Below are 11560 nucleotides of genomic sequence, written 5' to 3'. Positions count from 1 at the left end.
CAGGTCCCAGGTATCTATGATTCTCATGAGGGAATCCAAGAAGCAGTCAACTTCCTGGTTCTCTATCAGGAATGTAGGCATCGGCTCCCCCAGTGGCACTAACTGGTGGGGTGGGGGTGCCCACAAACAGCCTCAGGGGGCAGCAGCTGGTGAGTGGGGAGGAATCTGTGTGCTCAGCAAACAGCAGCCTTAGCACGCACAGGCTTCCTCCTCCCTCATCAATCAGCCTCAGCCAAATGTCCCTGCATTCCCACCACCCCAAGGGGACTGGGGCTGGGCCAGGGTCCCCAGGGGAGTGAGAAGGGGACGGGTGTGGGGAGCTGGGGTGGGGCTTCGATTTCCAGCCATTGGCCTGTGTTCTCTTTGGAAGTCCTCAGTTCTTCATGTCATGGAATGACTCGTCCTGGTTCCTGCCACTGTGGGGGCATCAGCTACAAATCACCTGTGGGGGGCTGCTGGTGGAGAAAGGGGGCCGAGAGATGAGTCAGGGCTGTGGATGAATCCACTCTGGTTCTCACGGGACTGGTCCAGGGCATGGTCAGCAGGGAGATTGCTGGCACAGAGACCCTGTCTCCCAGACTGGCCCTTCTCTCCTGATGGATGCTCTGGTCAGCCAGTGGAGACCCTGGCCCCTTGAACATCTGTCCTTCAACTTTCTCTTAGCACCCAAGCCTCATTCCCTGCTTCTCACCAAGAACTAGAGGTATGGCACCCTACCTCACTCAGAATCTGCTATTACCCATGGAGGGTTGTGGAGGGGACCTGTGACTTCTAGGTCTTAGCTTCTGGCTCCCTCTCCCTCTCAGCCCTTACTCCCCTCAGGGACCCAGGCGTCCTGCCCACTCCCTTTACCATAGCAACCATTCTTCTTGGAGTTGCTTAAGACTTTAATATCATTTCATTAAGTCAGTAAGTTCAGAGAAGGTTGGGAGCACAAAGGGACTAGGAGTGGGCCAAAAAGGACCAAGGTAGGGGGGAAGAAGGACTGAGGCCCCTCTTCTCCGTGGAGATGGCTCTGAGAAATCAAATATTGACAGTGAGAGAACAGACCTTATTAAATCTGGGACAGGGGTGTGTGTGGGTGGCTGTGGGAATGGCCGGATGCCTGGGTTCTGAGGGTAATAAGGTTCTGGCAGGAGGGAAAAGCCTACATCTGGGGTGGTCCCGGCTAAGGGACTGACTCCAGGCTACAAATGGTCAGTCCCTTTCCTTTGGGATGTGCTTAGACTTGTTACGCTGGGTGTTTCTCAGCTGTCCCCTAGAGCCCCTAGGGACAAGCACCCCATCACAGCTGTGGCGGCCCCCCCCCCATCCTTCCCTTTACCTCCACCTCTGTTGATGAGCTTCAGCGGTGTTTAATCGGATTGAGCAGCAATTAGCAAAGCAAGATGTTTGATTACCTATTTAGCATAATGTGGGGGGCTGGGATCCCTAGACACAGCCACAGTTGAGAGGGGAGTCAGAAGAGAAAAGGGGTCTATGCAAAGTTCCTTCCCCTGAGGGATTCAGGAACCCACCCTGGAGGATCCCCATTCCAAGCCTCCCCACAAATTTTCAGTCCTTTGGGACCTTTCCCTTGGGATTCTGACCAGTCACATTACCCCTCTCTGCTATCTGGCTGGAAGATTACCTATGTGCTCCATCCCAGCTGCTGGTTTTAGGGTGTGGCAGAGTCTCTTTTCCTTCAATCCCTGCTCTCTCAGCAACACGAGTCTGGGCTGGGCCAAAGACCACACAAATCAGAACCCGGAAACCCATCTTCAGGATAATGGCGGTAGCCAGATGTGGCAGCACACCCCTGTAATTCCAGCACCCAGGAGGCAGAGGCAGGACTCGAAGTTTGAGAGTTTGACGCCAGCTTGAGCTACACTGCAAACAGGGAAGGTGGTGGTGTTAAGGGAGGACTTGTCAATTATGGTGGCTTGGGTCAGAGTTTAGATAAATATATTGGCCTCCAGGAGTACTAGGGACTGCCACTTCCGGCAAAATGAGACCTGTCAGGTGTGAAAATGGGAACTGAGGTGCCAGCGTCTCTTCATATCCAGCAAAGAAAATGTCATCAATTTAGCTCCTCATGGAAATGTAATCAGTGGGCTCGCTGCTGGCTTTGTCTTAATTAGGCACTATTGATGGAAGCAGGGAGGGCGCCTCCCTATTCCCATGATTCTGCTTCCTCACTGCATTTCCCACGTCTCCCCAAAGCGTCTTTAGACCCCGGGTACAGTTGTCTTTTCCGCCTTCCAGCCACCAGGACATGCAGCGCCCCCTAGCACCCGCTCAGTGCTGCCCCTCCAGTGCTCTCCAAGCTGCTCTGGGACGCAGCCTTTGTTCCTATGGAGAGCAAAGCTCCTCCCAGGCCGGGTCACCTTCCCCGGGGGAGTCCCCGCCTCTCGTTCGCCCCCCAAAACCAGCAACGCTTTTCAAAGCCAATCCTCTGATTTAAAAAAAAAAAAAAAAATCCAGTTCCAGCCTTCACCCGGTTCCCCCGCCCCGTGCCTCCCAGCAATACTAGTCCCCAATCCGGGGTAAGAAGCGGGAGCAGCAGGAGGGCAGGGGTGCTCCAGCCCCGGTTTTTCCCCTGGACCCAGCTGCAGCCGTGGCTGTTTGGAAATCCTGGAGAGTTTTCTAGAAGGTGAACGAACCTCGCAGGCAGCACCCCGAGCGCCACCTGCTGGACCCGTGCAGGCCGGAGCCCACACACCTGGGGGCCCGGGTCGTGCGTTTGGGTCCCCCACACCCGGGTCTTTTCCACATCCTGCGAGACCGAGTCTCGTTTTCAGTCCCAGCCCTTCCAGCTTGATCCTCAAATCCAGGCGGGAGCTGTTCCCCACACCTTCGGCTCCCAGATTTAGTAGTTCTCGAAACCCTAGACCCCCCCCCTTGCCCTTTAGTCTCAGATCCACGCGTGAAAGACTCTCGTGGGGTGGGGCGGCGGAGCAACGCGCCTGCGCAGTGTCCGCAGACCCGCCACTTACTCTCCCGGCCCCGAGTTGCCATGGCGACGCGTGCATGCAGGCGCGGGCCTGGGAGGGCCACGCGGGGCAGCTTCTTGGTTGGTGTGACCCAACCGTCGGTCTAGGGAGGAGAGGGTCGACATTGTGAGGTGTGTGTCGGGACAGAGGGAAGGAAAGAATGCTGGGGAAAGGGGCAGCTGTAAGGGAGGAAGAGCAGCTGTGGAGGAGTCAGGAGCTAGGGGTGGTTATAGGGGGAGAGGGGAGCAAGGAGCATTTATGATTGAGGGGAAGAAGGGCAACTCAGGGTGCAATGAAGGGGGGACAGTTGTGTGAGCAAGAAGTTGTGAGGGATACTGCCTACTGGTGACCAGTTTGAGGAGCAGGAGGGCCCTGAGATATTTTCTAGTAACCCCAGTGAGCCCCAGGCTGGGACAGTTTCTCCCGTGCCTGCAGTGTGGATTATGTCTCCTGAGGCTCCAGCTTGAGGCTCAGGGGAGCTGGATGCTTCCCTTGAGGCTAAGGAAGGAAACCACACTCTTGCAGTTGGTTTTATTGATTTGTTGGCCTAACAGAACGTTTTTTCCTTGGAGCAAAGTACAAATCCTTCAAGTTTGAAATTCATAACCCATGATCAATGCCTGTGGCAGCCTGTGGGGATGAGGAAAGGCAGCCACAGGTGGCTGTCAGGCTCCCGAGGAGGAAGAGGGAGTGCAGAGCATTCTATAGTGTGTGTTCCTGGAGGTTCTGTGCTCCTCACATGGTTGGGTTTTTTTTTGTTTTTGTTTTTGTTTTTTTTTTTTTTTGTTTGTTTGTTTGTTTTTTCCCACTGAGTCTTCCTCATGCCATTCGTTTCTTTTTCACCCTTGCATAATTTGGATGTCTTTTGTCCTTCTTGGTTCCTGGTTGCTCCTAAGGACATTTGGAATCTGGTGATCCTGAAATTATGTACTTAGCGTAGACTCGACCAACAGGCCTAAAAAACCACAGTACACACTGAACAGGCTCCCACCTCTAAGCGATTACAGACTAAAGAGACTTGTGCACACGGTCTTTGTCTGAGGCTGTTGAGATTTCAGTGTAGTAGGAGGAGCTTTTTTTTTTTTTTCTTCTTATTTAAGTGGGGAGGTGCTAAGGAAAATCGTCTTGGTTTGCCTCAGTGACTTGACACAACGACAGCAGTGATGGTGCTCCCCTTCCTGGGCTGTCTCGCATTCAGGAAACTATAGGGTAGTGTGGTGAACATCTCATACATTTTCCATACCCTGCCTTAGTGGTGTTTCTGTTGTAAAAATAAAAGGTTTAATTTATATGTACATATATGTGTATGCAAACCTGTGCAGGTACCCAAGGAGGCCAGAGGGAGTCAGATCACCAGGGACTGGAGTGACAGGCAGTTGTGAATCACTTGGTGTCGGTGCTGGGAACCAAACTCTTGTGGTCCTGAGATCAGGACGTTATCTTTTTAGTTCCCGTGTCTGCTATTTGTTCCTGATGGCTTATGAGACCTTGATTTTCCCCCATTTGCAGTTATTGTCTGTGTATGTGTGTGTGTGTGTGCGTGCCATGGTATGTAAGTGCAGGGCAGAGAACAGCTTGTGGGTGTTGGTGCCCCATGGACCCAGGGATTGAACTCAGGTCCTTAGCCTTCTGACCTGCCGGGGGCTGGGAGAGGGCTTTGACTTTTAATCTGATTCTGTGAAGAATTTGGGTTATCCCAGGGAAGAGGTGAGGAATCCATTGTCCCCCTTCCTTTTTTTTTTTTTTTTTTTTTTTTCCGGAGCTGGGGACCGAACCCAGGGCCTTGTGCTTGCTAGGCAAGCGCTCTACCACTGAGCTAAATCCCCAACCCCGTCCTTTTTAAATCCAGTGTTCGGAGTCTGACACAAGGCCTTGCACACATTCTAAGCAAGCACTTTACCCCTGAACTGTGACCCCCTCCCCCAGCTCTGAGGGTCTCTTGGGTATGCCCCGAGTGTATAGCAGGATACCCCCCAGAAAATAAGATCATCTGGGATATCCCACTCAGTGTCAGAATTCAGAAGGGAATGTGTGTATTGGGAGGCTGGGTTAGAGGTGGGATCTGGAGGTGGACTTCCGACACCCATGTACCTGCAGGTTTTGCCTTCAAGATGGCAAGCAAAGCGGAGAAGAAGCGAAAAGTGGGTGGCCGGGGAGGCCCCCGGGCAGGCCGACCTGGCCGACCTCCTCAGTCCACTGTGGCCCCAGGAGTTGAGAAGGAGACTTCTCAGCTGCCTATCATTCCGGAGCCAGAGTACGAGCCCATGAAGGAGGAGTCTGGTGAGTACTTGCTGAGACAGAGGCTGCCTAGAAATGGACGGCGGGGAAAATTAGAGAGGCTTTATGAGTGCTATTTTTTTTTCTTTTTTCCTGAGACAGGGTCTCTCTGTGTAGCTCTGGGTGGTCTCAAACTGGCTAGGTACACCAGGCGGGCCTGGAATTCAATGGGCGTCTGCCTGCCATTGCCTCACAAGCCCTGGGATTGAAGGGGGCACCACCATGCCCACCTCGGTGTCAGGGAGCAGGACCAAGAAGCAGGATGGCTGTGATATTGTATCTGAAAGGCTTTCCACGGAGCCTCTGCCCTTCTCTCTTTTCTTTTTATATGTGCACGTGTCTACTTCCTGGCTAGCCTGCTATTTATTCTCTCTTAAAAATTTCCCATCCATGTGCCAGCCAATTCTTCCTCTAGCTTCTTCCTCATTTCAAGTGTTCCTGGTTGTTCCCACCCCACCGTAGAGGGTTTGCTCTCTTCCTTTTTCCCTATTTTCACCCTGGGTGGCAAAACAAATAGTGTTTTTCTTCCATTAAGCCCATCACCATGGAGACCCAGCCTGCTCTGCCACCCTTTGATTCCTAAGCCCGGCTGATGCTTGCTACCATCTGTTGAAAGCTCCTGTATTTTCCTCCTCATCTTGGCAGAGACTTGGTCGGTTGTGGAGGTTCAGGTTCAGGGTGACAGGAAGAGAAGCCTACATGGAGAGAACAAAGAGCTGCCTCTTGTGGCGTTGATCCCGGAGCCACCGTGGTTGGAGGGGTTGGGGGTCTTGGTTGCTGTCAGTTGCTTTTCATTTAGATCCTGTCCAGTGGCCTGAGGCGGTGAGCCAGGTGTAGACCTCACCTTTAAAGCCCGACTTGCTGGTATTGCTAGTCCTGTAATGATGAAGAGAAATATAATCTTCTGTTGACCTTTAAACTTTTATTTAATAAGTATCTTACTACTCCTACTACTTCTCTTCTTCTGTTATACGTATTGGTGTTTTGCCTGAGTTCGTCTGAGCACCACATGCATATATCTGGTGGAGGCCAGAGGGTCAGACCCAGCCTCCCCTAAAACGCCAGTACAGATGGTGAGCTCCCATGTGGCTGCTGAAGTCAAACCTAAGTTCTCTGGAAGAGAAGCCAGTGCTCTCAACCACTGAGTGATCTCTCCAGCCCCTAATTATTTAATTATTTACTTACTTGTTTAGTGTTTGCATGCAAATGGAGGGGTGTGCCTGCTCATATCACGAATACTAGAGGTCAGAGGACAACTTTCGGGGAGTTGGTTCTTTCCTTTCACCACATGGGTTGTAGGAATGACACTCATGTGGTCAGGCTTGGTGCTAAACACCCTCATGTGCTGATCCCTCCCCATCCGCTCTTTTTTCCTTCAGTGTTGAGGAGGGTTGAATCCTAGGCCTCATGCATGCTACGCAAGTGCTCTACCACACTGTAATGGGACATTGGGAATAGGCTTAGGGCTGTGGGTGTGCTAGCCACACACACACACACACACACACACACACACACACACACACACACACTGAGATGGGTTTTTTTTTTCTTTTTTTTTTTTTCTTTTCTTTTTTTCGGAACTGGGGACCGAACCCAGGGCCTTGTGCTTGCTAGGCAAGCGCTCTACCACTGAGCTAAATCCCCAACCCCGATGGGGTTTTCTTATGTATCTCAGGAGGGCTTTGAACTCTTGTTCTTGCATTGAATTCTTTTTTTAATTTTTTTATTAATTTTTATTTATATTGGTATACTGTAGCTGTCTTCAGACACACCAGAAGAGGGCATCAGATCTCATTATAGATGGTTGTGAGCCACCATGTGGTTGCTGGGAGTTGAACTCAGGACCTCTGGAAGAGCAGCCAGTGTTCTTAACCACTGAGCCATCTCTCCAGCCCTTGCTTTGAATTCTTGACCTTTCAGTTTTAGTTTTCCAAATTCTGGGACTGTAGACCTGAGCCTTTGCTGGATCCTCGCTGGTATTACTAGTAAGGGGTAGGAGGTGAAGTGCAGGCCTAGTCTTCTAGAAATGCGTAACATTACCATCTCTGATGTCTCATGTGCCCAGGTCAAATCAGTTTAAAATTGACTTGCTCCAAGGAGCCTGGTACCAGGAGGAGTTGGGGGATGCAGCAGGGAAGGTTTGGCTTGGAGAAACTTCTGAGAGACAAATAGAAAATGTTTCAGAATGGGTGCACCAATCTTCAGGTACCACAGAAAACCTATCTCTCTTTTTTTCTTTCTACCCTCCCCAAGACAGGATTTCTCTATGTAGTTCTAACTATCCTTGAAATTGCTCTCAACTTCAGGCCAGGCTGGCCTTGAACTCACAAAGATCTACCTGCTTCTGCCTCCAAGGTGCTGTTATTAAAGGGGTGTGCCACCACCACCTGGCTTTTTTTTTTCTCCAAACTTTTTTATTTCCTTTTTTTACTGGTTAGTTTTGAAACAGGGTATCCTATGTAGTCCTACCTGTCCTGGAGCTTGCTATGTAGACCAGGCTGTCCTGAACTCACAGAGATCTTCCTGCTGGGATTAAAGGCATGTGACGTCATGCCTGACCCTGAAAAACCCTTACCTGGGGCTGGAGAGATGGCTCAGCGGTTAAGAGCACTGACTGCTCTTCCAAAGGACCAGAATTCAATTCCCAGCAACCACATGGTGGTTCACAAGCATCTGTAATGGGATCTGATACCCTCTTCTGGTCTGTCCAAAGACAGTGACAGTGTGCTCACATACATGGAATAAATAAATCTTTAAAAAAAAAACCCTTACCTGTTAAAGAAATATTTATTTGTAAAGGTTTCTAATTGTGGGTGTGTGAGAGAGTGTGGATTTGTGCACATGAATGTAGTGTCAAAGGAAGCCCGAAGAAGAATGTGTTGTTGTTCTCTGGAGTTGGATTATAGGGGTTGTAGGCCATTTGGTGTGGGAGCTGGGAACTGTGAAGAGCTTGGGTCCTCTGCAAGAGCAGTGCGTTCTCCTAACTGATGAGTTCTCTCTCTCTCTTTCTCTCTCTCTCTCTCTCTCTCTCTCTCTCTCTCTCTCTCTCTCTCTGTGTGTGTGTGTGTGTGCTTGCACACTTGCAGACGTACATGAATGAGGAAACCAGAGGCTGACACTGGGTGTCTTTCTCAGTCAATCTTATTTTGTCTTAGACAAGGTCTTTCACTGAGCCTGGAGTTTGCTGATTGGCTAGACTGGCTGTACAGCGAGCCCCAGAGGTTTTCTCATCTCTGTTTTCCCAGCAGTGAAGTATAGGAATACGCACCCAGCTCTTCACATGGGTGCTGGGGGTCCAAATTCAGGTTTGCACAGCAAGCACTTACTGGCTGAACCAGCTCCCAGCTCCCAGCTCCCAGACCATCTTTTTAGATTTCTGGTGTGTGTGTGTGTGTGTGTGTGTGTGTGTGTGTGTGTGTGTGTGTGTGTGTGTGTGTGGCGTATTAAGAGCACTGATTGTTCTTCCAGAGGACTGGGTTTGATTCCCAGCACCCAGATGGTAGCTTACATTTGCCTGTTACTCCAGCCAGTTCAAGGGCGTCTGATGCCTTCTGTTTTCCACAGGCCCCAGGTATACAGACATATATGCAGGCAAAAATACACACATTAAATAAAGGCTTAAACATTAAATTTTCTTTTTCGTAGCACTGGGAGGTGAGCCCTGGGCTTTAAGTGTTGATCCTACCTTTGAGCTGCACACGGAGCCCTCCTGACCTTTGCCCTACATTCTATTCTGTTACCATTAGAAGAAAAATTATAGTCAGGCCTTCTCTGCATTTCTCAAAACTCTAGCCAGGCATGGTGGCTTGAGCCTTTGATCCCAGCACTTGAGAAGCAGAGACAAGAAGATCTCTATGAGTCTGAGGTCTGCCTGATCCACAAATTGAGCCCAGGATAGCACCAGGGCTTGTTATACTGAGGAATCTTGTCTCAAACCCCCACCCTCCAAACCAACAGACCAAGGAATCCTGCCCTGTTTGATTTCCTAACAAGGGCAAGTCAGGTGACTAAGGGGTTAAAGGTACCTGCTTCCAAGTCTGATGACCTGAGTTCTATACTTGGAACACACATGAGAGAAAGCAAGAACTGACTCCTATAAGCTGTAGTCTGACAGCCACATGCACACGGTGGCACCTTTGTGACTGCTCCCACCCTGACACAACGTATTTAAAAAGATCCTGAAACCTCTAGCTTGCAAGTTCCCGCCCCTATAAAGTCTGGCGTATAAACTTATTTGGTGGCAAAATCTAACCTAAGCTGACACAAAGGTATTTATGGTCTGTTCAAGCCATTTACTATAAATATTCATATATTTTACTGCAGAAATATGGTAATAAAGTGTGGTCGTTAACTATTGCTCTAGAGCTCTCTGGAACGGGACCAAGGATTTCATGCTAAACAATGTTACATTACTTTTGTTTTTTTGAGACAGGATCTCATATAAGCCAACTTGGCCTTCAATCTCCTGTGTAGCCAAAATTGATCTTCGTCTTAGGGTCTCTACTGAACAATGAAACACCATTCCCAAATAGCGAGTCGGAGAGGAAAGGGTTTATTTGGCTTACACTTCCACAGTCCTGTTCACCAATGAAGGAAGTCAGGATAGGAACTCAAACAGGGCAGGATCCTGGAGGCAGGAGCTGATGGTCTTGATGGTCTTGGAGGGGTGCTGCTTACTGGCTTGCTTTCCCTGGCTTGCTCAGCCTGCTTTCTTTTTTTTTCTTTTTCTTTTTTCTTTTTTTTTTTTTTTTCAGAGCTGGGGACCGAACCCAGGGCCTTGCGCTTGCTAGGCAAGCGCTCTACCACTGAGCTAAATCCCCAACCCCCTCAGCCTGCTTTCTTAAAGAACCCAGGACCACCAGCCCAGGGATAGCTCCACCCACAATGGGCTGGGTCCTCCTCCATTGATTATTAATTGAGAAAAATGCCTTACAGCTGGATCTCATAGAGGCATTTCCTCAGCTGAAGCTCCTTCCTCGTTGATGACTCTAGCCTGCATCAAGTTGACACACAAAGCCAGCCAGTATAACCTTCAACTCCTGATCCCCCTGCCTCCATCTTCGGGGTGTTGGGATTGCAGGCGTGGCTGGCTGGAGCTTGACCTCGGAGCTTCATGCATGCGTGGCTAACACCTCAGCTGCATCCCAGCCCCTGGGTCACACACGATGTCACACATGGCATCACAACCTTAAATCTTATTCTGTCCTGTTCTAGAGCTGGATCTTGCTCTGGTAAGCACAGGCTCTCCCTCTGGCCTACACTCTAAGCTCCATACAGTTCTGACTTCAGAGTATTTCTGATATCAAGAATGTGGATAAGGGATCATAGGCGGAACAGAAAACTGTGAGGTTAACACATCTCTGTTCACCATCCCTAGGCTTTCTTCTTCCTCAGAGGCCACTGCTGTCTCAAAGCGGGATGTATTTTCTACTGTTGCTCAGTTTTCTCCATAGATCCATGAATGTTGTATACTGTTGTGGCATTGCATGTCTTTTTAAGATAGGGTTTCTCTGGCTGTCCTGGAACTCACTCTGTAGACCAGGGTGGCCTTGAACTCACAGCTTCTGCTTCCCAGTGCTGGAATGAAAGGGGTGTGCCAGCACAAATGCCTTGGTCTCAATTGTGTTAGAGTTTCCACTCGGTCTCCTGTAGCTAAAATTTCTTCTCTTGGGGAGATGTCAGCAATGTCTCCCTCCATGGTCCTAACACAATCCGCAGATATATATATATATATATATATATGGTTTAGTGGTCTGTCTTACCGAGCATAAGTGAGGGGCTCCTTACAGGAGTAGGAGTCCTCCATCTGGGGATGTCTTTACTCAGCAGGGATAGTATTTTTCCCATAACAGCATAGATAGAACCCCTCTCCCCCTTAGCTCTTCTTCATCTGTATACACTCTAGCCTTGCCCCGAGACCCCCAGGCCATATGCAGTTAGGGCAGAATGGCAAACAAGTGGTTAAAGGAGGTGGGAGATGCTTAGGTGAGGCTTCCCACCTCTCCTTCCCTGTTTTTATGAGTGAAGGGCACAGGTCAACAGCCCCAGCTGGGGTAATGTTGTGGGAGCAAGCCCAGCTGAGCTCTTGAAGAGGATGGTGGCCATTTGGCCATTTGGCCATTCGGCTCAGAGGATGGTCCTGAGTGAAAAATGGAGAGCCATTAGTTCCCCAGGAGCTCAGCATCTGCAAATCATTCATTTCATTTTCTCATCTTTTCCTTCTTTGTCCCCATCCCTTCTTTCTGGCGGACAGGGCGTCCTACCCCCCCCCCAGGCCTTCAGTTCTGTCTAGTTTGTCCCTTCCTCTCTCC

At 49.9% G+C, this 11560-nt stretch overlaps 1 protein-coding gene across 2 annotated transcripts in view; it reads left to right on the top strand.

Annotated features, from left to right (window-relative positions):
* The first annotated feature begins 2558 nt into the window (after nt 1-2558).
* Dnah2 (dynein, axonemal, heavy chain 2) overlaps nt 2559-11560 on the top strand; it is a 125053-nt gene continuing 116051 nt past the window's right edge. Inside the window, exons 1-2 of one of the 2 annotated variants that reach the window (XM_039087612.2) lie at nt 2559-3103; nt 5070-5252. In XM_039087612.2, coding sequence (XP_038943540.1) covers nt 5084-5252 — 169 coding nt within the window. In that variant the 5' untranslated portion in view covers nt 2559-3103; nt 5070-5083. The remainder of the gene's footprint in view (nt 3104-5069; nt 5253-11560) is intronic. The other variant, NM_001100676.1, reaches the window with a different exon arrangement.

Source organism: Rattus norvegicus, chromosome 10, assembly GCF_036323735.1.
Source record: "Rattus norvegicus strain BN/NHsdMcwi chromosome 10, GRCr8, whole genome shotgun sequence".
In the NCBI taxonomy this organism is placed as follows: domain Eukaryota; kingdom Metazoa; phylum Chordata; class Mammalia; order Rodentia; family Muridae; genus Rattus; species Rattus norvegicus.
The sequence above is the reverse complement of the archived record's forward strand: the minus strand, read 5'-3'. Positions and strand labels throughout refer to the sequence as shown.